The sequence below is a fragment of the Aquarana catesbeiana genome, linkage group LG04, assembly GCF_042186555.1.
Source record: "Aquarana catesbeiana isolate 2022-GZ linkage group LG04, ASM4218655v1, whole genome shotgun sequence".
Lineage (NCBI taxonomy): Eukaryota > Metazoa > Chordata > Amphibia > Anura > Ranidae > Aquarana > Aquarana catesbeiana.
In genome coordinates, this window is record NC_133327.1 from 439,824,464 (window position 1) to 439,850,497 (window position 26,034).

At 43.5% G+C, this 26,034-nt stretch overlaps 1 protein-coding gene across 2 annotated transcripts in view; it reads right to left on the bottom strand.

Annotated features, from left to right (window-relative positions):
* The window catches only part of TAB2 (TGF-beta activated kinase 1 (MAP3K7) binding protein 2), a 162,012-nt gene that overhangs the window by 37,438 nt on the left and 98,540 nt on the right, over window positions 1–26,034 (bottom strand). Inside the window, exons 3-5 of one of the 2 annotated variants that reach the window (XM_073627441.1) lie at window positions 20,049–20,232; window positions 17,162–18,608; window positions 6,053–6,213 (exon numbers count right to left, since the gene is read on the bottom strand). In XM_073627441.1, the coding sequence (XP_073483542.1) occupies window positions 6,053–6,213; window positions 17,162–18,608; window positions 20,049–20,150 (1,710 nt within the window). In that variant the 5' untranslated portion in view covers window positions 20,151–20,232. Of the gene's footprint in view, window positions 1–6,052; window positions 6,214–17,161; window positions 18,609–20,048; window positions 20,236–26,034 lie in introns of both variants that reach the window. The other variant, XM_073627440.1, reaches the window with a different exon arrangement.

Below are 26,034 nucleotides of genomic sequence, written 5' to 3' on the forward strand. Positions count from 1 at the left end.
TGACATTTGTTACCCGTTAGCTGCCTGACCTCACTAACTGCACATTAAGATGGGAGACTTTGTGAGGTTAGGTAGTTAACTGACCAGCAACTCTCAGACTTCTGGTGACATCTGAGCCACAGAATAACTCAGCAAGGGTACATAAAAGGTCTTAATGAGATGACCACACAGGGAAAAAAATAGAATTTTTATAACAGCTTACCTGTAAAATCCTTTTCTTTGAGTACATCACGGAACACAGAGCACCATAGTATTCACTATGTGGGTATATAGGCACCTTCAGGTGATGGACACTGGTATACCCAATACAGGAAGTTCACTCCCTATATAACCCCTCTTCCTACCAGGGGTACCTTAGTTTTTGTAGCAAAGCAATATACCTAAACCCCAGAAAGAGTGGAGGGTCCTCTGTGTCCCGTGATGTACTCCAAGAAAAGGATTTTACAGGTAAGCTGTTATAAAAATCCTATTTTCTTTATCGTACTATGTGGGACGTCCCATAGCAATGCTATTTGAGGGCAGGGAGAGACAACCCCTAGGGCACCCCCAGACTTGAGGACCTATACTGCTGCCTGCAGCACACAGGCGATATCCTCATGCCTTCTTACATCCACCTGATAAAACTTGGTGAATGTATGTACTGAAGACCAAGTTGCGGCCTTACAGATCTGAGCCATGGAGGCCTGGTGATGCACTGCCCAAGAAGCACTAACCGCCCTGGTAGTGTGCTCTGACTTGAAAAGGTGGAATCTTACCCCTGAAATCATAAGTCTGAATTATAACTTGCCGAATACACTTAGTGACAGTCGATTTCAACGCTGCCTGTCCTTTTTTAGGACCCTCTGGCAGTACAAATAAGACATCAGTCTTCCGGATCTGAGCAGTCGTCTTTAAATAGACTTTGACCGCTCACATCAAGACAATGTAGTGACTTCTCTTCCCTGGAACATGGTTTTGGAAAAAACGATGGCAGGACAATATCTTGGTTCAGGTGAAAACCTAAGACCACTTTTGGCAGAAAACCTGGACGAGGGCGCAACACCACTCTGTCCTCGAGAATAATCAAATATGGCTCTTTACAAGCAAGAGCAGCCAATTAAAAAACCCTCCTTGCTGAGGATATAGCAACCAAGAACACAAACTTCCTTGTCAGAAGGACTAAGGGAATATGCTGTATCGGTTCAAATGGCTGTTTTTGTAACACTGACGAAACTAAGTTCAAGTCCCAAGGGTTCAAAGGTGATCTAACTGGCAGATTAAGCCGCATCACCCCTTGCATAAAACCCCGGAACAAAGAATGCGAAGCAAGCTGTCTTTGAAATAAGACCGATAAAGCTGAGACTTGGCCCTTAATAGTACTCAAGGCCAACTTCATCTCTACCCCTAATTGTAGAAAGGCATAAATTCTGCCTATGATATACCTCCGAGGGTGCCAACACATGGATTCACACCAGGAAACATAAGCCCTCCAGACTCTATAATATATAGTTCTGGAAGCTGGCTTCCTTGCATTAATCAAGGTAGAGATAACTGACCCGGAAAGCCCACGTTTCTTCAGAATGTGGGTTTAAATAGCCAAGCCGTTAAATTTAGAGTTTGTAAGGTAGGATGGAATATCGGGCCTTGTGAGAGTAGGTCTGGCCGTAGTGGGAGGGACCATGGATCCTCCACCACCATCTTTACGATTTCTACATACCAGGACCTTCTGGGCCATGCTGGAGCCACCAGAATTACCGGCTTTCTTTCCAGCTTGATCCTGCAAAGAAGTCGTGGCAGCAACTGAATTGGGGGGAATGCATAAATCAGTGAGAACTGATCGCACGGGGTCACCAACGCATCTGTTCAGCATGCGAGTGGATCCCTTGTCCCGGACACAAAGTTGACTAACTTCACGTTGAATCTGGACGCCAGAAGATCTACGTCCGGAGTCCCCCATCTTTGGCAAACAGCCCAAAAAATGTCGGGGTGAAGGGACTAACTGCTGGCGACTCAGGTAGTCCGCCTGCCAATTCTCTACTCCCGGAATGAAGACTGCCAACAGGCACGGAACATTCCTTTCTGCCCAAGTTAGAATATGGTTCACCTCTCTCTGCGTGACTCTTGGTGCCCCCTTAGTGATTGATATAGGCCACAGCTGCGACATTGTCGGATTGGACCCCGACAGGACAATCCCGTAAACTGAAAGTCCAGGCCTTCAGAGCCAGACACACTGCCCGAATCTCTAGGATATTGATGGGCAAGGCTCTTTCGGTTCTTGACCACTGACCCCGGACAGTTGTCTTCTCTAGCACTGCTCCCCAGCCTGAAAGGATGACATCTGCCGTTACCACCTTCTAGATAATTGATCTGAAGGATTTTCCTTTCAGCAGATTCTGGGTTAGTAACCACCAATTGAGGCTTTGGGACACCTTTGGGGACAGCCGCATAGGCAAATCTAGAGCTTGAACCCTTTTGTTCCATACAAACAGGATACTGTTTTGCAACAGTCTTGAATGGAACTGGGCATCGAATGAAGCCACCATCTTTCCTAACAACCTCATGCAAAGGCGAATGGAGGGATCTCCTTTCGACCTGACCATCCACACCAGCTCTCTTATGGAGTTGATCTTTGCCTGAGGCAAGATCACCTTTTTCTGGGCTGTGTCTATGATCAGGCCCAAGTACTCCAGCCTTTTTAGCGGTTTTAAGACAGACTTCACTTCTAGGCTGAGAATCCAACCCAGACTTTCCAGGTAACTGGTTGTAACGCGCATGCTTTGCTCCAAATGAGCCACCAACTGGTCCATTAGCAATAGATCGTCTAGGTACGCCAAGACTATTATGCCCTTAACCTGGCTAGAGGTGGGGCCAGCACCTTTGTAAACACCCGGGGTGCTGTAGCTAGCCCAAAGGGCAAAGCCACAAACTTAAAATGCTGCTGAACCGCAGAAATCTTTGGTGAGCGGGAAATACAGGGACATGCAGATATGCATCCCTGATGTCGATAGATGCCAGAAGTTCTCCTCCTTGTAAGATAGACACCACTGACCTGATCGACTCTATGCGAAAAGAGCGGATCTTCAGGAACAGATTCTTTAGATCTAGAATGGGTGACATCTCCATTTGGTTTTGGTACCATAAAGAGGTCTGAATAAAACCCCCAAACCTTCTGTGAGGATTTGTATGATCATCTCCTAAGCCAGTAATCGGTCTAGTGCCCAAAACAGAGATTGCCTTTTCCCTGGATCTTTGGGAACGTTTGACCTCAGAAAACGAGACGGTGGAAACTCCGGCGCAGGAATCTTCCCCCCACTCTGGCGCAGGAGAAAGCACGCGCTTAAATGAAAGGCGTTTATACTTTCTTTTGACTGGCAAAAGAGTACTTTTCCCATTAGAAATCATTTGGATGTATTTGTACAAATCATCCCCAAATAGCCGATCCCCATGAAAAGGAAAACCAGTCAGGAGCCTTTTGCACGGTGCTTCGGCTGACCAATTTTTTAACCACAGGATCCTACACATGTGTACTAGCACAAGTGCAAGGCGGGACACCTGGGGAATAGAATCTTTCATGGCGTCTACGGCAAAACATAATGCTTTTGGTAGTTCGGCCAAATCTAGAGCTTGTTTTGCAGGTACCTCCTTAAGGGCCTGTCTAAACTGGTCCTTTAGTTATTGACAGATGCCTATTGCAGCGACTGCAGGCTGAGTAACGGCACCTGCCAAGGAAAAAGAGGATTTTAACAGGAATTTCAACTATTTATCTGTTGGATCCTTAAGCATTTGTGCATTGTCTACTGGACAAGTTAGACTTTTATTCACACTGGAAATTGCTGCTGGTCCATTCCATTTTTTGGTGAATTTCTCCTCCATGGGATAGAGAACTGAGAATCTCTTTGGAGGGAGAAAATGCTTATCCGGGTGATCCCATTCAGCATAAATAAGCTGTTCTAGTAATGCATGGACAGGAAACGCATGTAAAGGCTGTGAAGGTTTTAAGGAACCCAATGAAGAAACAGAACTTTCAGCCGACTCCGTTAGGGGTAGCTTGAAAGTGGAACGAACCATCTCCGTAAGAGATTGTACCTGCAATTTTTCAGATCGCGAGGCTGAAAAAGGTTCATCCACCGTTGTCTCCTCCACAGAGGAGTAATCGGTTTGTCTTTCCTCCTGATCGCTTGAGGGTAACACCTCATCCTGTACCCACTGTTCCCTTGGTAAAGGGTCTGAGGTGGGGGAGGGGGATCTAACACACTTCCTATCCTTTTGAATGGAGGATGCGATTAAAACCGCTAATCGCCCTTCTAGGCCCTACAGGGCGGAGGAAAATGCATCCTCAGTCATGTATACAAGGGCTGAGATGTGAGAAGCAGCTGCACCACCAATTGGTTCCATAGACTCACCCTGGCTTGCCATATCTGGTATTTTTGGAGAGGATGACAGTGTGGAGGCATGACTGGAGTTCCCAGCGCCTGGGGATGGAATTTTTGGTACCTTTTTTTGTGGTGTCTTTTTTGGAAGCCATAGTGCTAAGCACAAAAGCAGAGGCACTAAGTAAATGCACTATTTGCTGAGCAATAGTCTAGCAGTACAATGCCACTATAAAGTTCAGCTTGGTGCAGAGTAAAAATTTATTTCCTGTACTGGAAATGCCTTCCTGCATCCCTTACGTACCCCAGCGCGCCTGTGTCCTGTGTGTCAGACCTCCGTCTCTTCAGTTGCATCTGCTAGAGATCTTGTGTTGATGAAAAGCGTCCGTTTAAAAAGCCTCAGGTGCAAGCTCTGCGTCCCCAGCACCTAAGCCACGCCCCCTCGCCACTAACCGCCCCCCCCTTGTTTCAAATTAACAGCAGTCCGCGCGCGCGGATGGCATTCGGGTCTGCCAGTGGAGACCCGTAGAAGGGGAGGCTATGTCCTTGTGAATAATCAAGTATGGACAAGGGCTGGAGAGTAATAAAGCTTTATGGCTATGTGGGGAATCTTTCAGCTGACTCCATTAGCGATAAATACAACATAGGGAAGCTGCAACTGCTATTGTACCTCCCAGCCCCTTAGTTCCCCCAGGGCGGAGAAGAACATGCAGCAAAACTTTGTTCAAAATTAAGAATCCCCCCGGCTGCTGAGACCACACACATGGTGTTTTAGCTGGACACTGAGCTGACTCTGAGAAGCAATGTACCAAGATATGTGCATTTACTCCCTCTAGTGGAGACTTTAAGACATGACAACATTTTACTCTTGGAAGAAAAAAAACCATAGGTGGACTTTTTACAGTTCCTAGGCTTCTTCCCTTACCTTATCCTCGCTGCAGGATACTGCTGTAACAGACAGATCCAAACTTCACCTATCACGGCGGGCTGTGTTAGCAAACCTTCAAGGACCGGGTCCCTTTTTATCGGGGTTCCACTCCCTTGCACCTATATTAGCACCCCGCCAGGAAAAACTTTAGGTAATGTAGGCATGACCAAAAAGCCCTGCAAGGAGAGGCGTTACAGGCAAAACCTTGTGCTTCGTATACGAGGCCTGGGGGTACCATCCACCTTGGCCTCAGTGGCACTTTGGATGGATCCGGTCTATGGAGGCTATTTAAATCCAGTCAGGATCCCTCCAGTGGAGCTCTTCAGAGCACATCTTCACTAGCAACCAACACTTTAGACACTGGCGAAAAAACTGGGGTACTCATGGTAGGAGGAGGGGTTATATAGGGAGTGAACTTCCTGTATTGAGTATACCACCTGAAGGTGCCTATATACCCACATAGTGATTAGTATGGTGCTGTGTGTCCCGTGATGTACGATAAAGGATGGTAACACAATTGTCTATTGGTAAGGCTGAGGATGTACTACACAGCCCCACACAAAGGAAAGGGTAGATCATGTTACAGATACTGAACAATGGACGTGCATGTGTGGGAGAAGGCAATTATATTTGGCTCCCCAATAAAGGCAGCTTTAGAATTACAAAATGACTAAACTGTCCCTTTTCATGGAACACTTCCGTGACTACTATTCCACAAAGTGCACATACAAGGCTCTGGGGATCACAAAGTATTACAATGACAGGAAAAACTTACGGATGGAACTTGGGAAAGGGAATTCGATCTATTAAGGCGTCTCCGAGTGAGATTGTTTTCCATTTCATTGACCTCAGTTTTAAGTTTATCCAGCTTTTTCTTTTGCACTTCAAGTTCCCGATGAAGTCGCTCCATTCTTGCCTTCTGATGTACCAGTAGAGCTGCAAAAGGAAAAGGAGACTCGATTGTTACCCATCTTTAAATCAACAGTGTTTTCATTACTGCAACTGATATTCAAATAAAACCGTCATCTTATAATTTACCCTAAAAGGCTAAGTGCTCTTTCACATTAAGATATAGACAAACTAGTTTCACCACCCCAGCAAAATGTTAAACTATTTCATTTTTTTTCCAAATAAACATTGATCATACTGCATAATGCACAGGATCAGTTTTAAATTTACATGAAACTTGGCTTGGTCTCTATGAGCTAGACAAGCTCTTGTGAAGAGACACGCTCCTTGCAGCTTCTTCCCCTGAAATGCGTTAATGATTTAATTTCTAGCTGCAAAACAAGTATGCAAACTAGATTTGCTGCATGTTTCTGCCCTGTCACAGTTGTGACAATGCTTTTCATCTAAGCAAGCTCCATTTACCTCTTCCAGTAGCCAAATCCAAAGTTCTCCAATCCAGCTAACCCCGATCGCTAGCCTTTCACATGCTGTAGCCTGTAAGCAGTCTTTCTATTCTATCAGACGCCGACAACTATTCAAACACTCTGCACCTTTATGCATTCCAAGATTTTCAGCTTCTGGACCTATGGTCTGAGCGGGAGTTAGCTGCACATACTTCCACAGGGACATGGCAGTGCTTTCTTGCTTTCTGCAGAAAAGGCAGAAGGACTCGGCACTGGTTTCTGATGATTTCTTACGTGCCTCGGAGTAGCATACTGTGGCTCTGAGACCACTGCGAAAGAGTGTCTAAGGTGGTCAAAAGGGAAGATAAATCAGTTGTTCCTTGACACCTCCTCAATGTTACACACATGTAAAGAGAGTTCCCTGCACATTTGTCTTCTCAAAGGGAAATGCTCTGGCAAAGTCTCAGGTGGGGCTCAGGATCTTTCAGGGCCTCTCCAGTCTGCAAAGAGCAAGACTCACACAATGTAGTAAAATGAGTTTTTACAGCTGCAGAAGATCTAAAAGACCCATGGCCTTTACCGGCAGGCTGTTCCTAAATGCAGGTTAATACACACAGTAAAATTTAAAACCACCCCTTGCATTTCCAATTTTACTGAAGGAGACTACAGTGACCCTAAAACAGTCTCTTTCAACTGTTTGGAACCTGAATCATTTTGGCTCACATTCACAGTAGGGTCAAAGACTCAGGAATGGTGGTGGTGCACATCTAGAACGCTTATGAACAGAATGATTCAGTACCTGGGAACAAACCGCATGTAAAAATCATTAGTAAGACCTCACCCAGAATATGCAGTTCAGTTTTGGACACCAGTTCACAAAAATAATGTTTTTGGGAAACTGGAGAAAGCGCAGAGAAGAGCAACCAAACTCATAAAGGGACACGGAGGAGTTCAGGTATAAGAAAAATTAGCTGAACTGAATTTATTCTACCTTGAGAGGGGGCAATTGGGGGGGGGGGGGGGAGAGAGACAACACATGATCACCATATATAAATAAAAGAGATCCATATAGTGAACCTGGTATAGAGATATTGAAGATATTGATTTTCAGGTCATTACAGAAGTTTTTTTTCCTCCGCTGGAACAAACTAGACCATTCTTTGTTTATTTTGCCTTCCTCTCGATCAACTGTGGGTATAGGCTTATGTATATGGAGGTTTTCTATTTTTTTGATGGGACTTATCATATAAACCTCACTATGTAACCATAAAGTCTCTAGTGGATATGGGGGAGGCCTCGGCACTGCCCAAGAAAGTTGAAATAGACTTCCAAGATTAAGACCTTCTAAAGATAGGGGTCCTAGGTTCCAGATTACAGGTGTTTCATCTGGGGATACTGGGAAAATGCCCCCAGAGGTATAAGGGAAGTATGGGTCGAGAATACCTGTAGCAGCAGGATTAATTTTCTGTGTGACTGAGGACCTGTTGCGCGGAATGTCAGCAACTAGGCCCAATGTGCAAGGCAAGGCCTTAAGTAAATCACAAACCTAGTGGTGATCAGTTTCAGGTGGCCAGAGGTGACCGAGTAGCTGAAGGACGGCAGAGGAACAGAACTGAATATTCGCTTGGTAGCAGTGGTATACAATGCTTCCTCTAGGCTGAATAGCTGGCAAGCAAAATATGAAAAAACACACAGCACTCCACCTCACAGATGACAGCCCCACACAATCCCATAGCCTTAAAGAAGAATTATAGGGCAAAGCTTTTTTGGCTATACATCTATGAATGACATGAGTGTAGCTCGTACTGCACTCGTGACCCGCTTTCAGTCGACAGCAGGCTAAAGCCCACTGTCAGCTGACGTCACTCAGCCGGCCAGGCTTGAGAAAGTTCCTGACTTAACAGTCTGGATCCACCCAGATGCCTGGATTGGCAGATAGCTTAGTCTCTCAGCTGCGCTGCTGGGAGCCCAAGATAGCCGCTTCTTCCCCTCCTCAGCGCTCCAGTGAGCGTTGCAGGGGCAGAGTAGAGAGCAGGTGACTGACCGTCACTGCTCTGTTCAAAACAGAAAAAAAAATAGCCACAACCAGTGCTGAATTGAAACTCCTGTTGAAGGGAAGCAATTCGTTGCTAAGTCACTCAAAACAATCTATGGTAGTGCCAATGTGGTTGAAAGCACAAGCAAATTTATTAAAACAACGATGTAGATTTATAAGAACCAACAAGCAAAGCTCTCCTCACACAGATGGAACGCTAACCAGCATGGATGACACTAATGCCTGTACATACGATAGGATTTTCCAACGGAAAATGTTCGATGGGAGCTTGTTTTCGGAAATTCCGATCGTGTGTAGGGTCCATCAGACTTTTTCCAACGGAATTTCCGACACACAAAATTTGAGACCTGGTTCTCAAATTTTCCGACAACAAAATCAGTTGTCGTAAATTCCGATCGTGTGTACACAATTCCGACGCACAAAGTTCCAAGCATGCTCGGAATCAAGCAGAAGAGTCGCACTGGCTATTGAACTTCATTTTTCTCGGCTCGTCGTACGTCTTGTACATCACCGCGTTCTTGAATTCTTCGGAATTTCCGGCAAGATTTGTGTGACCGCCTGTATGCAAGACAAGTTTGAGCCAACATCCGTCGGAAAAAAAACATGGATTTTGTTGTCGGAATGTCCGATCGTGTGTACAGGGCATAACAGAATCATGGCAAGCTATGAGATATGAACCAGCTGTATAGAGCAGTGCTGGTTAACTGGGCTCCTCATGTGCAGAACAAACTCCACTGTGGAAGGAGAGAAGATGAGTGCAGAGCCAGGTGGATGGAGCAGATCGTCGGGCTGTGAGCACCGGTGGTAGGCAGGGGAACAGCCGCTGGGGGGAAAAGAGCTGACCGGCAGCTGTGTGCACTGCTACGTGGATCGGCAGGTGGAATCGCCCGAGCGTGACGTCATCCGTCCGGGTAAACACAGATCCAAAACGAGGCTTGGTGCACGGGAGTGTAGATGAAGCTTAAACCAAAGGAGAGGAAGTAGAGGTGGTGGATGTCATCCTGACAAGGTGTTTCGGGCCGTGGCCATTCTTCAAAATCATGTGACTAAGACAGCCAATGGAGATTAAATAGGAGCTGGCCGTGGGAGAGATCAGGTTTTTAAAAGGAACCATAGCCTATTTCACCACCACAGCACAGTCTCCATTAACAAAATTTATATAACTATTGTTCCTTTATGATATCTCCTGCGGAAAGCCCCTATTTAATCTCCATTGGCTGTCCCTTTCACAGTGGAGTTCTCTGCACATGAGGATCCCAGTTGACCACCGCAGCACTGCTCTATACAGCTGGTTCATATCTCATCGCTTGCCAAGGTACTGTTACAGTGTCAACCATGCTGGTTAGCATTCCATCTGTGCAAGGAGAGCTTTGCTTGTTGGTTCTTCTCAATCCACATCATTGTTTTAATAAACTTGCTTGTGATTTCAACCACATCGGCACTACCGAGAGAGACTGTTTCCAGTGACTTAGCAACTAATTGCTTTCCTACAATAGGAGTTTCCATGCAGCGCTTCTGGTTGTGGCTGTTTTTTTTCTGAGTGTTATTGATATTTCAGACACCGCTCCTGGTGAGGAAGCTCCACACAGCTGCTTTTTGGTCTCCCACAGGGCACCATACATCGATCCCAAGGGAACCTGTGTCCCAGCCCCCTAGTGCCAGACTTGTCGTTTTATTGTTCTCTGTTCAGAGCAGAGGGAAAAACTGATCGATCGTCAGTGTTTAGTCGCTCAGTTCTCAATGCAGAGGCAGCTGGTGACAGAAGCAGCATCGGATTGATACTACATCCACCTAGGCGAGTATGATTTTAACTGATACTGTGCTAGGATGTTGCCCAATGGTACCAACTACAAGGTAGTCCCATAAGGCTTCAGCCCAACCGGCCTTACTAAGTGAGACAGGGGTCACACCAGAAACTGTGCTACAGCCCTGGATCCGAAAAGTGATCTGTGGCTAAAAGTAAATGAAGGTCTGCAAAAGACAACAATCCAAAGCCCAGTGCTGAAAAGTCACTGGGCAAGCGAGGCTAGCAACCCAGGTTAGCCTAGCAACATCCAGAGGCCTCCCTAGTACGCAAGCCTTCAGAGACTGGGCCGCAGCAGAGATTGTGTTGTGGCTCTATACCTGGACAGCGCTCACTGGCTAACCATATGCAAAGGTCTGAAAAGCCCCACAAAGCAAAGCCCAGTGCTGTGCAGCACTGAAGGTCACATTTCAGGCTAGCCCCTCGATCATCCAGTCCATTGTGATCCAGGTAAAGCTTCTGAAACTATTGCTGAGGATACACTGACCAAGACAGCTGTTGTGCAGAGGCAACATTCAGGAAGTCCATCATTCAAGACAGGGAACGGGGCATGGTTTTTGGACCAGATGCCAGAAAGGCCAACAGAAGACCCTCCGCTCTGACAAGTAGGGGCACACCATCATTAAGAAGAGGCCTTAGCATCAGACGCGGCTGGCTTGTAGGGCCAAGCCCTCTTATGAAAGAATGTTCAGGTCTTAAACTGATGTTGGAAGACTGAGGCACTAAAACTTTTTCCAACATCAGGAATAAAAGACCTACTGGTAGAAACGTGAACATTTTTCTTCTGGGAAATAGGAGTGCTTATAGCCTTGTGATCTCTCTGTACTTGTGCAAGGAGGGACCAAAGAAGCATTCACCCTCAAAAGGTAGCCTCTTAGGGTAGTTCTTGCATGGTAGTTAAGCTGACCAGCAAAGAATCATGTGCATGTGAATGGAGAGAACTATCCTGGAAATTTGGAGGAGAGTATTAGCCAAGGTAATCACATGATAGTGTTAAGGCTGTAGGCAACAGTTCCAGTTGGCTGTGGACAGATGCATCCAAAAACAACTGTACCAGGGTCATGGGCCATTTTATTGTTCAGACAGGGTGGCTTTAACTTTGTTTACTGCCTCCAGCATGTCTTATGTCGGCTGCTATAGCCGGAAATTTTTAAAAAACCTAAAAAGCCAACTGAAAGCTTTCAGATGGGAGAATGATGATTGTGCTCGACGTTACATTTAGCAACGCATAAAAGAAGTGAGAGCAATCTTTTTAGGGCTAGTATTTACAGTCAACTCTAAGATGATGAACTGTAAGGGCTTTGAAAGTGTTGCATATGAATACAATTTTGGGCACTGAAGTTAATTGCGGTTTCTTGGGCAGATACAACTTTAAAGCATGAGATGGTTATTTACTTGGTGCAACTCAATCTTAACATTTTACTGAAAAAACGGGTAATATATTGTGCGCGCTAAAATGAACGCGATTGGAAATGCTTATTAACGAACATGTTATTTTTATCTGCTTTGTGCAATGGTTTTGCACAAAGCAGCCTGACCTTCCTCTCAGGTTTTCCAACGGCTTGACGCTTGCTATTGGGGCACCAATGGCTCTCACTTCTGTCTTTGAGGCTAAGAGGATGGAGAGAGCTGAGAAAGCCGATGCTCTCATGCACAGCACTGAATTGAGAATCGGGTTCAAAGTAGAAGGGGGGCTGTATACAGAAGGTTTTTTACCTTAATGCAGAAAATGCTTTAATTGGGTTTCCTCAGTAGGCGTGGAGCCGAACCACCCGACCCTTAAGTGGCTTCCTCCATCTCTATAACATACACACACACATAATCTATCATGCGACTGCCAGAAGTGTAAATCGGGTTCGTTTACCTCCTATTCCTGGAAGCTTAAAATTACACTACCCTAGTGCAGGGAACACTTCTAAAAACGAAAAAAAAAAAAAAAAAAATATGTCCAAATTTCTGCTAGATATTAAGAGCTCCCAACCAGGCTCATAAAAGGCATTGTCTGCCAATTATTATAAAGCCCCTACTAATATAACTCCTTTGGATGCTGCACACTCATTAAATACATAAAACATTTAATAAAAATCTTAAGCTTCCAAAAACTAAAACCCATCAATTATTATTTCACCTACTACACCTACTTATTTACATAAAATATTTATTTCGACCGATTAACCACTTGCCTACTGGCCAATTTTCATCTTTGAGCACTGTCACACTTTAAATGACAATTGCGCGGTCATGCAACACTGTACGCATATGAAATTTTTATCATTTCACATAGAGATTTCTTTTGGTAGTATTTAATCACCACTGGGTTTTTTACTTTTTGCTATACAAACTAAAAAAACACAGACAATTTTGAACAAAAAAAAAAAAATTTTTCAAAGTTTGTTATAAAATTTTGCAAACAGGTAATGGTAATTTTTGTCCTTCACTGATGTGTGCTGATGAGGCTGCACTGATAACTGGCACTGATTGGCAGCACTGCTGTGACTATACTGAAAATCAGGACACCAGCCGGTTATTGGCTCTAGTCTTCTCTCCTCACACTGTCAGCGTGAGGAAAGACAAACCGATAACTGGCTTGTATTTACATCCTGTGATCAGCTGTCATTGGACACAGCTGATCACATGGTAAAGGCCTGCTGTGATTGGCCCTTAACCCCGATCTCTCATCAGCTGAGTATTATTCCAAGAGATGTGTATATAAGAAGGCCCCTAATCTTTGCCACTTGCTTACTGGGCACCTAAACCCCCCTCCTGTCCAGACCAATTTTTAGCTTTTAGCGCTATCACTGAATGCGGTTATACAACACTATACCCAAATTAAGTTTTTATCATTTTTTTCCCCACAAATAGAGCTTTTGTTTGGTGGTATTTGATCACCCCTGGGTTTTTGATTTTTTTGTAGAAAAATTAAAAAAAAAAAAAAATATGCAAAACCGATTTATATTTTGTTAATAAATTTTGCAAAACAGGTCATTTTTCTCCTTCATTGATGTACGCTGATGAGGCTACACTGATGGGCACTGATAGGCTGCACTGATGGGTACTGATAGGTGGCACTGAAGGGCACTGATAGGTGGCAGTGATAGGTGGCAGTGATGGGCACTGGTGGGCATTATTAGGTGGCACTTGTGGGGCACTGATTGCTGGCACTTACTACTGTGGCACTGATTGGGGCACTGATTTGCGGCACTGGCAGGCGGTACTTGTGGGCACATATGAGGCAACTTCGCCTCTTCCTCTTTGGGACCGATGTCCCTTAAAACAGAGACGGCGATCGGCTTTTTTTCTTCTCACACTGTCAGCGCGAGAAGAAAACAAAAATGATTACAGATCCTCTGTTTACATCACATGATCAGCTGTCATTGGCTGACAGCTGATCACATGGTAAGGGGCTGGGATCGGCCCCTTACTCGGATCTGTGATCACCTGAATCTCATTGACTCGGGTGATCACAGCGCACGCCCCTTCAGGGGGGCGTGGCCAGCTTTGAAAGGGGAGGACGTCAATAGACTGCCTCCCGGCAAAGCTGATCCACGCTGTAGCCGTCATTCAGCAATAGCGCAGATCTGAACAAGGTATAGTGGATCCACTGGAAGTAAAAAAGAATGGGCCGATTCCCCTTTTTGGCAGGATTTTCTGATCATGGCAAGTGTTTAGCTTGGAAAACCTCAAGAGTTAATAAGAGAATTCATAGCAACAGCAACGGGCAAGACTTATGCAATGAAGGATTTAATCTCTTGTTCCACAATAGGGTGGTATAAATGTTGGAGTGCCGTGCTCCATCCAGTATGTGGGACGTACATCCAGATTCATGCAGGTAAGGGAGCACATAAACAGTGTGTCCAAACACTTCAGGGAAGCTCATAATAGGAACCCAAGAGGCCTTACATTTTGGGGAATAGAAAGGGATCATAACAATTGGAGGGGGGCAATTGAGTCTTTTTGGATTTATGAGACCAAAGAGTTAGCCCCCAGAATTTTAAATATGGAGTTTGATTTAAACTGCTTCATTAGGAACGATTACATTAGACCCGTTATACCACTGCCTGGTTATGTGATTTATTTTAATTCACACAATTTAAATTAATTTACCTTACTTTATCAGTAGAAATAAATATTTTAAGTAAATAAAATAATCTGTATAACTGTAGTAGGTGAAATAATATTTGATATATGTGCTTTAGTTTTTGGAGGATTAAGAGATCTTTATTAATAAAATGTTTCATACATTTGAATGGGTGTGCGGCATTCAGGGGTGTGTGTTTTTTTTATAGAGGCTTTATATTATTTGGCAGGCAATTCCTTTTATAAGCCTAGTTGGGAGCTCTTCGTATCGAGCAGAGATTTTGACATGTTTATTTTCATCTTTGTTTTTATGTCCGCTTAGAAGTGTCCCCTGGAATAGGAGGTAATTGAGCGCGATTACACTTCCGGTTGCTGCATAATAGACTGTGCGTATATTTTATGGAGATGAAGGAGGAAGTGCTTGGGTTGTTCAGCTCCCTGCCTACTGAGGATGCCCAATTAAGGGGTGCAACGCATCTACAAGGGAGGAGCCAAGCTTGTGACATCACTGAAGATACAGGAGGAAGATACCGGAAACCACATAGCTGAGTTCTTGTTGGAAAACAATATTTTAAGCAACAGACAGCATGGATTCATGAAAGACAGAAGTTGTCAAACAAACCTGATTTCTTTTTATGAGGAAGTAAAACCTTGGATAGGGGGGTGGCTGTGGATGTAATATACTTGGATTTTGCAAAAGCGCTTCACATAGTTCCCCACACACGGCTAATGTGTAATTTAAAGTCTACAGGCTTGGAGAGATCAGTATGTAAATGGATAGAAAAATGGCTAAAAGACCGTATTTAGAGAGTAGTGGTTAATGATTCATACTCTAAATGGTCTAAGGTTATAAGTGGTATACCCCAAGGTTCAGCGTTAAGACCCTTACTTTCTAATATCTTTATAAAATTATCTAGGGTCTGGAATTAAAAGTACCATTTCAGTCTTTCCAGATGACACCAAGCTATGCAGTAGAATAACATCCTTACAGGATGTCTCCAACTTACAAGCCAACCTCAATGCACTGTTTAATTGGGCGACTAAGTAGCAAATGAGGTTTAGTGTTGATGAATCTAAAGTTATGCACTTGTGGGCCAAGAATATGCATGCATCATACATACTAGGGGGAGTACAACTGGGGGAATCCATAGTGGAGAAGGATCAGGGCATTTTGGTTGATCATAAGCTTAAGAATAGCATGCAATGCCAAGCTGTGGTTTCCAAAGCGAGCAAAGTCCTTTCTTGTATTAAGAGAAGCATGGACTGACTGCAGAGAGAAATATTTTGTCCCTGTACAAAACATTAGTAAGACCTCATCTGGAATATGCAGTTCAGTTGCGGGCACCAGTTCTCAAAAAGGATATCAGGGAACTGGAAAAAGTGCAGAGAAGGGCAACAAAACTGATAAGAGGCATGGAGGAGCTCAGCTATGAGGAAAGATTAGAGGAACTGAATTTATTCTCTCTTGAGAAGAGGAGATTGAGGGGGATATGATCAACATGTATAAATAAGGAGTCCATATAATGAACTTGGTGCGATTTAGTCACTTTAAGGTCATCACAGAGCACAAGGGGGCACTCTTTATGTCTAGAGGAAGAGAGATTTCATCTCCAAATACAAAAAGGTTTCTTCACAGTAAGAGCTGTGAAAATGTTGAATAGACTCCCTCCAGAGGTAGTTCTGGCCAGCTCAGTAGATTGCTTTAAAAAAAGGCATGGATTCTTTCCTAAATGTACATAATATAACTGGGTACTAACATTTATAGGCAAAGTTGATTCAGGGAAAATCTGATTATCTCTCGGGGGATCAGGAAGGACTTTTTCCCCCTGCTGTAGCATGGATTATGCTTTGCTGAGGTTTTTCACCTTCCTCTGGATCAACTGTGGGTATAGGAATGTGTATATGGGATTGTAGGATTTTTTTTTTATTAGTTGCACTAGATGGACTTGTGTCTTTTTCAACCTAACTTTGTCACGCCGAAGTCTCATCGAGTTCTGTGGTAAGCAGGCAGGTGACTGAATCTGGATAGCACTTTGAGAGTTGTTTTCTTGTAAGTGTAATGCTTTGCAGGGTGTTTAAATAAATGTGCAACACTGAGTACACTATTGTCTGTGCCTTTCTGTTCAATATGACATATGACTGGAGCCCTATGATTACATTTGGAAATGGATGATCAAATTGTCCTGTATAAGCTGAGAAGGATTGAGGTGGTGATCCCCGAGAAGTGTCAGTAGTGGGATAATATTAACCAGCGTGTTTTAATAATATTGAGGTGTGCAGGTTTTATCACCTGGTGGTGAAGACGTAGGGCGTTTCTTATTTATGGAAGCTAAACTTGATAAATTTGTGAACACAGGACTCTATATATATAATTTTTCAACCACTTATATTTATACAAGATTTATATGAATATATGAAAAAGTGTCGCGCTACACTTTTTTGCCTACAAGTGGAACAAGATCAGCTGCAGTGAGTTTATAGGAATACCGATGAATATTCTCATTTGCCCTCTGCTTGCTTTTTTGGCATAGCTTAGAGAGATTAGGTCATACAAAATGCATAATAAAGCATCAAATTAAAAGTGAGTTTCTTTACCTTGTGTATATGCTGCATCATCTGACCCCACACTTAGTTTCCTTGCATCGCTTATTCGATCATGTCCTACAACAGGGTCTGTTAAATGATGGATGCCGTCTGATTCTGCAAATGGAAGAAGATTTGTGTGCTCAAACGTTGGCGATACAACACCAGGGGAAACTGCAGGTGGTTTGTTCGGGGAGACGGTTATCTTAAAAGTATATTTTGTATTAGGCTGAGTCACTACAACGCGTGGAGAAGAAGCCGAGCTGTTATTTCCATGAGCTCGGCTTTTTGGTGGATGGTGGTGAATGAAAGCAGGCCCCATGCTTACTTGTCCCGAGACATTCCTTGCTGCACTTGCAGCCCCTGGATTTGTTGAAATGAAGAGGGTAGGCTGATTCCTAACAACCTGGTCATCACCACCAGGAGCTGAGATGTAGACTTTTGGTTGGTTCCGGCTAATCATCTCGTCTGTGCTTGGAGGGCTTGCAATGTAAACAGTGGGCTGGTTCCTTGTTGGGGTGTTCAAAGTAGAGGGATTAGTGGAACTTCGAGAACTTTGGGAACGCAGCATATTTGGATTGCTTCTTTGTGGAGGTTCAAGTTTAATTTCAATTTGATTTTTCCTGGGCCCAGTGGAGATATTTTGAATGTTGTACTGGGTGGAAGGTTGAGAGCCACCTGCTGATGAATGAAGCACTGGTGCTTGTGGAGTTGTGGGTGAACTAATAGGCATATACACATGAGAAGTCTGGTGACCGTGTTGATTAGATTGTGCTGAGGTATGTGACTGAGTATATGAAGAAGGAAGTGTTGTCCAGGGATTTGGTTGTGAGGGATGAAAAACCTGCTGTTGTGTGGGAATCTGAGACATCCAACCAGGTTGCTGGGGTGTTTGTCGTGTTGTGCCACTTTGAGACGTGAAATAAGGTCTAATATAGATAGAATTTCCATGTGGGCTGTTAAGCACAGGTTGTGGCCCGCCATGTATATGCAAAGATGTTGGAGTATTTCGAGTAGATTGAATATTTGGAGCCAAGGTAACCATGATGGGGTTAAATCTGGGAGTTTGTAAGCCAGATGAACTTTTGCTGCCTAAATGGAGTCCAAACTGATGACCAGGGTTTGAAGGGTTATTGGGAACCCCAAAAACATTAAAATTGGAAGGCACATTGGCAGGGGCAGTCTGTGGCTCATGCGGATACAGTTCATTGTTGGACTGCCCTTCTTGAAGATGGCCATCACTTATACTGTGAGTCAAAGTTCTACTGCTTCCATTCATTCTACTTCCATCCCTGACTTCATGGTACTGAGACTGTAAATCCAAATTGAGGGATGTCATGTGATTTCTTAAACCAGCAATGCCAGTTTCATCTGTGAGGGACAAGTCACCTTCACCATATAGGTATTTTGTGCTTTCTTGAGAAAGGACTGCACAGCAAGCATCCAAATTATTGTTGTGCTACAAAATAAAACACAAAACAGAAATTTAAAAAGTGTGGGAAAAAAATATGAAAGCTAAAAATGTTAATTCAAAAAAAAAAAAAAAAAAAAAAAAAAAACAACAAATCAATTAAAATAATTTCACTGTTCATTTCATACGGTAAATAGGCTTTGATCACTTGCTGAGAGACAAAGTAGATGTTCAGAATGATTTTCATTGATGCATTTTGTTCTTTAAAACCTGCTCAAGTTTTGGATGGATCTGACTTATAACATTGTCTGGATATTTGAATGAAAATGTGTATCTGTAACTCAACCTGTATTTCAGGTTTACCCAAATCTTGGGATTAGTTAGAATTTGGGTGAGTAAAAAATTAACGAGTATTAATAAATGTCAGATTATTTATATACTGTACTGGAATATTAATTTGTCGTCAGAAGCAGGTCAAATTTGGATGCATGATTCCTGCTTTGACCCAAATCGATCTGAGCTACTAATCAATAATGAGAAACAATTTGCAAATGGTCTCTCATGTGCACACTATCAAGTAGTTCATGGATTTTTTTTTTACAGTGCACCTAGTTAACATCAACATGGTAATGCAGAGAAATAGTGTTTTTTTTTACAAACGCCATTGCTTTTTTTGCAAGTACAGCTGTGCTCAAAAGTTTGCACCCTGGCAGAGATTGCAAAAAAATTGGCATTGATAATGAAAACATGACTGATCATGCCAAAAATAATGATCATATGAAGCCATGATCACATAGTTGCTTGGCTCCTTTTTAAAACAGAAATCACCCAAATGGCCCTGATCAAAAGTTTGCAAATGGCTAAGTTGCCAGAAAGTATTATTATATACTATTCTACCTTTATAACGTTCCATTACCTTGTTACGCATCTCTTTTGACAGTTTTTTTCTGCTCCCCATGGCTCAGTATCTAGCCTGCTCAATGCATTCACGTGAGAGCTAACAGACTCATTGACTATTTATACACAAATTATACATTGACTATTTACACAGAAACAAATTGCAATTTAAAAAGCCATAAATGTGGGAAATGAACCTTTAATTGCCATTTTAACCTGCATGTGTCACCTTGTGTGTCGGTACCTAGGTCAAACATTCCAGGGTATTTAACATTTTGATCAGGGACATTTGGGTGTTTTAGGTTTTCAATACGATTCAAAAATGAGCCAAACAACTATGTGCTAAAAATTTCTTTATATGATCACTATCCTTAAATAAAAGACATTTCATTGGCATGGTCATATTTTTTTAATATCAATGCCAAAATTTCACGATTTCTGCCAGGGTATGCAAACATTTGAGCACAATTGTATATAACTGATCAACACGCTACTGTGTAGCAGACCATTAAAAGCCAAAATGTCCTATCATACGGATTAAGTTGTGCAATATCCTGAAACTACATAAACTAGTAAGCTTGAAATACTAACCTGTAGCATGCACCGTGAAACAACTACTTCAGGCACCTCTGGGAATTTCTGTCGCAGGTCATTTAAAACCTGAAAGTCAACTTGCGAGCTTCCTTGGGCCATTCGTATATTGCCTGTGCAGAACTGTTCTTAATCGGACAGTTCTAGGTTGAGCCCAACCTCATCTCATTGTTGAAAGCATGCTCTGCTGAAAAAAAAAAAGGCAAAAAAATGCACATTAAGCAGATGAAAATGTATTAAAGAAAAAAAAAAAAAAAGGGGAAGACGACGACGAAGTAGAACAAAAATACATGCAAGGAATAAATTCAACATTTTGGCATTTAACCATTAAAATGCACTGACAACGCAAGCCATAGGCCCCTTAGTTGAGAAAACTGGTAAAATTAACCACTTGTTCTCCAAAATATTTACCCCCTTCATGACCAAGCCACCTTTTGTGATATGGCACTGCGTTATTTTAAACGGACAATTGCAATGCTCTACCTAAATAAAATTTATGTCATTTTTTCCCCCACGAATAGAGCTTTCATTTGATGCCATTTGAAAACCACTGCATTTTTTATTTGTTGCGCTATAACCAAAAAAAGACAGACAATGTTGAAAAAAAAAAAAAACCAACACACTATATTTTTTACTTTCCGCTATAAAACATATCCAATAAAATTGAAAAATTTCTTCATATAATTTAGTCCAATATGTATTCTGCTGCATGTTTTTGGTAAAAAAACCTTGTTAAAAAAAAAAAAAAAAAAAGGAGGCGCATGCGCGGCGCCAAAGGAAATGGACGCCTGACACAGTAGCTCCGCTCCACCCGGGTCTTTAACGGCTTCCCGAGGGCTATTAACAGCTCAAATAACTGCGATTCTTGCACCCTTCGAGCCACCCAACATTGGGGCATGCCGTCGAGGAGAAGGAAATACCGAAGCTCGGCTCAGAACACCCTAACCCACTATCTCCTCCGCATGCAGGAAACATACAGCATGTCTCAAGATGGCGCGGCGGGGAGAGGGGATTCTCCTGCTCCGGCTCCTGCGTCACGACCGAATCCCTCTCCAACCACAAGCAGCACGAGTGAGTACCACACCACCCTCTCTAAGGCTGATCTTGATATCAGTCTGGAAGCTATGTACACCAGACTGGCTACCAAATTCCAGACGGAACTACATAAAACTTCCCACACGCTATCACAAGAAATTGCGGCCTTAGGCTCAGGCACTGAGCTCCTTGAAACCAAGCATGATGAGCTCCCCCTGGCCTACAACGATCTCAGTCGAGAGCATGAAACTCTGGCTACGGCACTCTCTGCGATTCAAGCCCAAGTCGAAGATCTCGACAACAGAAACAGACACAATAACCTCCGTTTAAGAGGTATCCCGGAATCAGAGACTGAATTAATTCCTGCTGTAATGTTTATTTAAATCTCTACTCCCGGACTATGACTCCGCAGCTTTCAAGTGTGACCGCATCCACAGGGCACTTCGCCCAAAACCTCCGGATGATAAGCCCCCCAGGGATGTAGTCCTTTGCATGAAGGACTTTCTCATTAAAGAGGACATTCTGAGAGCTGCCCGAAACAAACAACGGATTACCCTGGATAATCATCCTATCCAGATATCTCCCCGACCACCCTGGATAGACACAGAGGCTTGAAGGAAATAACCACCGCACTCCAATCTGCTCACATTCGCTACAGATGGGGATTTCCATTTAAATAGCTGGGCCCCCACAATGGAACCACCTTCTCTGCTTCTTCCCTACACGAGGGCCAGGAAGTTCTGGTGAAACTTGGCCTCCTAGACGCAGCCGCAATCCGTTGGCCACCATCGACCCCTCGTCCGGCTCCCATCTGGCAAACCCCACCACCCAGGAGTGGGAGAAGGAGGATCCGATATGACATTGGAGAGGGACCCGCTGAGCATCCCCGATGACAGGTTTGCTGCCTATCACTCCACTGTTCCTTGAGACGCATTGCACCGAACTTTCCATCACCTTATTACAGGCGACTGTCCCACGGAGCCGTTGCATGTTCACCCCACCCAGCAAAGGTTCTCTTTGAAACTTCGGGCAATATACTTCTATTAGAATTTTTTTTTTTTTTTTTTTGTGTGTTTTTTTTTTTTACCTTTTGTCAGCCCCACAGGTTTCTCACCCTGCAATCCCACAAGTGGGATTTTGCAGTCCGGCTGGGTACGAGACCTAGTTGTCTCACGCATAAGTTTTCTTGTCGTTTTTTTTTCAGGTAACGTTCTTTACTTTTTACTCGACCTGATCCACTTTTGAAGTTGGACTTCATGTCTATTTACAGTACTTTACAAATTTCTCTTTTTTTGGTTTTGTGCATTTGTACAGCTTTTTTCCTTTTTATTGGTCAGTCAATATATAGTCTGGAATATTTGCTCTCCCTATACTATACTTGCGAGATTTGTATGTTCTTCCTTTATTACCGACTTAATAAGATCAATCTGTACCATATTTACCATTGGTTGTTTGGTGTAATGGCAGCGTCCTTGCTGGGCCTAATATGCTTAGTACTAATTCCTTCCTGCATGGTCAGTTCTGTACCTTTTCTGCCTGATAGTGCTGTATTAACTTAACATGGTAATCACCTGTATTTCACATAATGTGAAAGGATTTAACTCCCCTGCTAAAAGGTGTAAAGCTTTTGATCTTTATGGCCAGATAGGCGCCAAGATTCTTTTACTTCAGGAGACTCACTTCTCTCATTCCTCACACCCAAAATTTTTTCATAGAAATTTTCCTCAATTATTTTACTCCCTTCACTCATCCAAAAGCAGGGGTGCTGCCATTCTGTTACATTCCTCCATTCCTATGGAGATTAAGCAAAGCTATAAAGATAAGGATAGCAGATTTGTCATTATCAAAGGAGTAATGCATAATAGGGAAGTTACTATAGCCAGCATATACGCCCCTAATGACGCACCTGCATCCTTTTTTAAGTCTTTTTTTGACAGATTGGCCTCCTTGGAATCCCCCCATATGATTATAGGGAGGGGGGGATTTCAACCTAGTGGCTAACCCCACACTTGATAGATCCTCCTCCACAACTGCTACCAAAGCCTTCCCCAAGTCGCTAACCCATGGCCTTTTAAACCACCAGCTGGTGGACACCTAGAGAAAGCACAATATGGGCTGTAAGGAATTTACCTTTTATTCACATCCCCATAACAGCTATGCCAGGTTGGATTATATTTACACTACCCCCATCATATTAGCTAATTCCACTGGCAGCACGATCCACCCCTGTGTTTGGTCGGATCATCACGTTACCTCCTTTACAACAGATTTGATAAGACTGGCCCCCATCCCCTACACCTGGAGACTAAATGAGGCTTTGCTATCAGATTTAGTGTCAGAATCTGAGACAGCTAAGTCCATTGAGGAATATTTTTCGCTTAATGCCCTCCCTGAAACCCCGCCCCCGATTGTTTGGACGGCTCATAAGGCGGTTTTGAGGGGCAAATTAATTAGCGTCGCCTCCTCCCATAACAAAAACGCATACACAAAAAATCTATGACCTCACAACGGACTTTGACCGTCTATATAAAAATACTAATTCTTTGGGCTTGGAGTCCACCAGAAAACTGATCGATCAGAAGAGCCTAGAATTAGACTCACTTCTTTCTTCTAAGACCAAAAAGGCTCTCAGATGGTCTAAAGCCAAATTTCTACTTCATAATAACACTGCCTCAACCTCATTTGCCAGAAGGCTCAATCAGTCCTCTCGCCCCCCACATGTTTATAAACTAGCACTGGGAGCAGGCTTATCCACATCCCATCCCAAAGAGGTACTTCGAATTTTTGAACAATTCTACTCTTCCCTACTGGCACCTGTCCAGAAGCCACCCACACTGGCTGAAGATGAGTGGCTCCAAGGGATATCTATACCCTCCCTTTCCCCAGCACAATTAGAGAAACTCAACGCTCCTATCACTACCTCAGAGGTACTCAATGTGATCAAATCTCTGAAGACGGGCTCAGCCCCGGGCCCAGATGGCTTTTCGGTCATATACTACAAAAAATTTGCAAGCCTTCTCTCACCTAGTTTAGTGCAACTATTTAATTGGGTTCTGCAAGGGGGGAGTTTCCCTGAGGAAATGCTGCTGGCCAATATGTCCTTGATCCCGAAACCAAACAAAAACCACTTACTCCCTCAGAATTATAGACCAATATCGGTCATGAATAATGATCTGAAAAATTTTAGTAGAATCCTAGCAGACAGATTGGCGTCCATTATCTCCTCGCTTATTTCTCCCTACCAATCTGGATTTATACCTCACAGATTCATTACAGATAACATACGGTTAGCTACGAATATTATACAAGACGCCAATCTGTCCTCCCGTAAACTCCTTAGCCTAGACATACACAAGGCGTTTGATAGCGTCTCCTGGAGTTATCTTTCTACCATCTTACAACGAATGGGCTTTCGGGACAAATTTTTACATGCTTTCCAGGCCCTTTATCTAAACCCCAAAACCCGCGTTAAGATTCCGGGATGTAGCTCTGACTTCTTCTCCATTGGACGGGGCACTAGGCAGGGGTGCCCACTATCCACCTTAATCTTCGCTCTTGCCCTAGAACCTCTAGCGTTCGCAATACTCAACAACCTAGATATATCCGGCCACACTAAAGGTCCCTCTTCCTACAAATTTTGTATGTATGCAGACGATGTCCTCATGTTTTTAACTAACCCCCACATTTCTCTACCCAACCTACCCAACCTCTTACAGACTCTGTCGAGGTTTGCGGGAGTCTCTGGCCTCAAGATTAATGCCTCGAATTCGGTTGCTCTCCCGGTAGGTTTTTCCCCTTAAGAGTGCCTTCCACTTTGTTTGGGCCGAAACTCACCTATCATATTTAGGCATTGATCTGACTGGTGACTTCTGCAAACTTTTTGAGGCTAACTATCCTCCCATGATCTCTAAATTGAAAAAAAACCTTAAACTCTGGAATCAGCTTCACATTTCCTTCTTGGGTAGGATCATAGCTCTAAAAATGACAATACTCCCCAGGTTACTTTACCTGTTCCGTTCCCTCCCAATTAGAGTTTCTAAATCTTACTTACTTACCCTTCAAGCACATTTCAATAAATTTATTTGGCAGGACAAATCCCCGAAATTCGCTAGGGAGATCCTTTACCGCTCCCCAAAGAGGGGGGGGGGGGTCTGGGTGTCCCCCATATTTGGCTATACTATATAGCCAGTAGACTCGCACAACAAGCACAATGGAACATTAGGGACTCCAGGGTCCCATGGGTCAGGTTTGAACAGGATTCCATTGCTCCCCTATATCTTCCTGGGTTAATGTGGTCCTTGATCCCCTCCTCCCCAGACATTTCTACCAAAAACCAAGTAGTGTCAATAGGATTGAAACTCTGGAAGACTTATAAGTCTAGATACAATCTCTCCTCTCAAATACCCCTTGGACCCGCCTATCTTGGTGATCCTAGATTCCCCCCGGCATATGACCACCCGGAGTCCTTCATGGCGTGGACCCAACAAAATCCAATTACTCTGGGGGATTTTCTGGTTGACTCCAAATTTATCACATTCTCAACACTTAAAACTCGATATCATTTTCCAGATGGAGAATTTTACCGTTTCCTTCAAATCAGACATTTTTTTCAGCAACACTAACCCAACCCCCCAGCAGACACTACAACACTCTATGAGGATCTGTGCCACACAGCTCCTCGTCAAAAGGGTCTTATCTCACATATTTATAGCTCTTTGGAATCAGCTGATGAAATACCTACCTTGAAGTATAGATCACAATGGGAACAAGAATTAGCCTTAGACCAGGAGGATTTAGACTGGGATAAAGGTTGGCAAAACATACGCAAATGCACAAAATCCTTGACAATCAGGGAGACAGCCATTAAACTTACAACTAGATGGTACTATACCCCGGCCCGTCTCCACAGGATTTATCCGCAGGTTTCTCCCAGATGCTTCAGAGGTTGTTC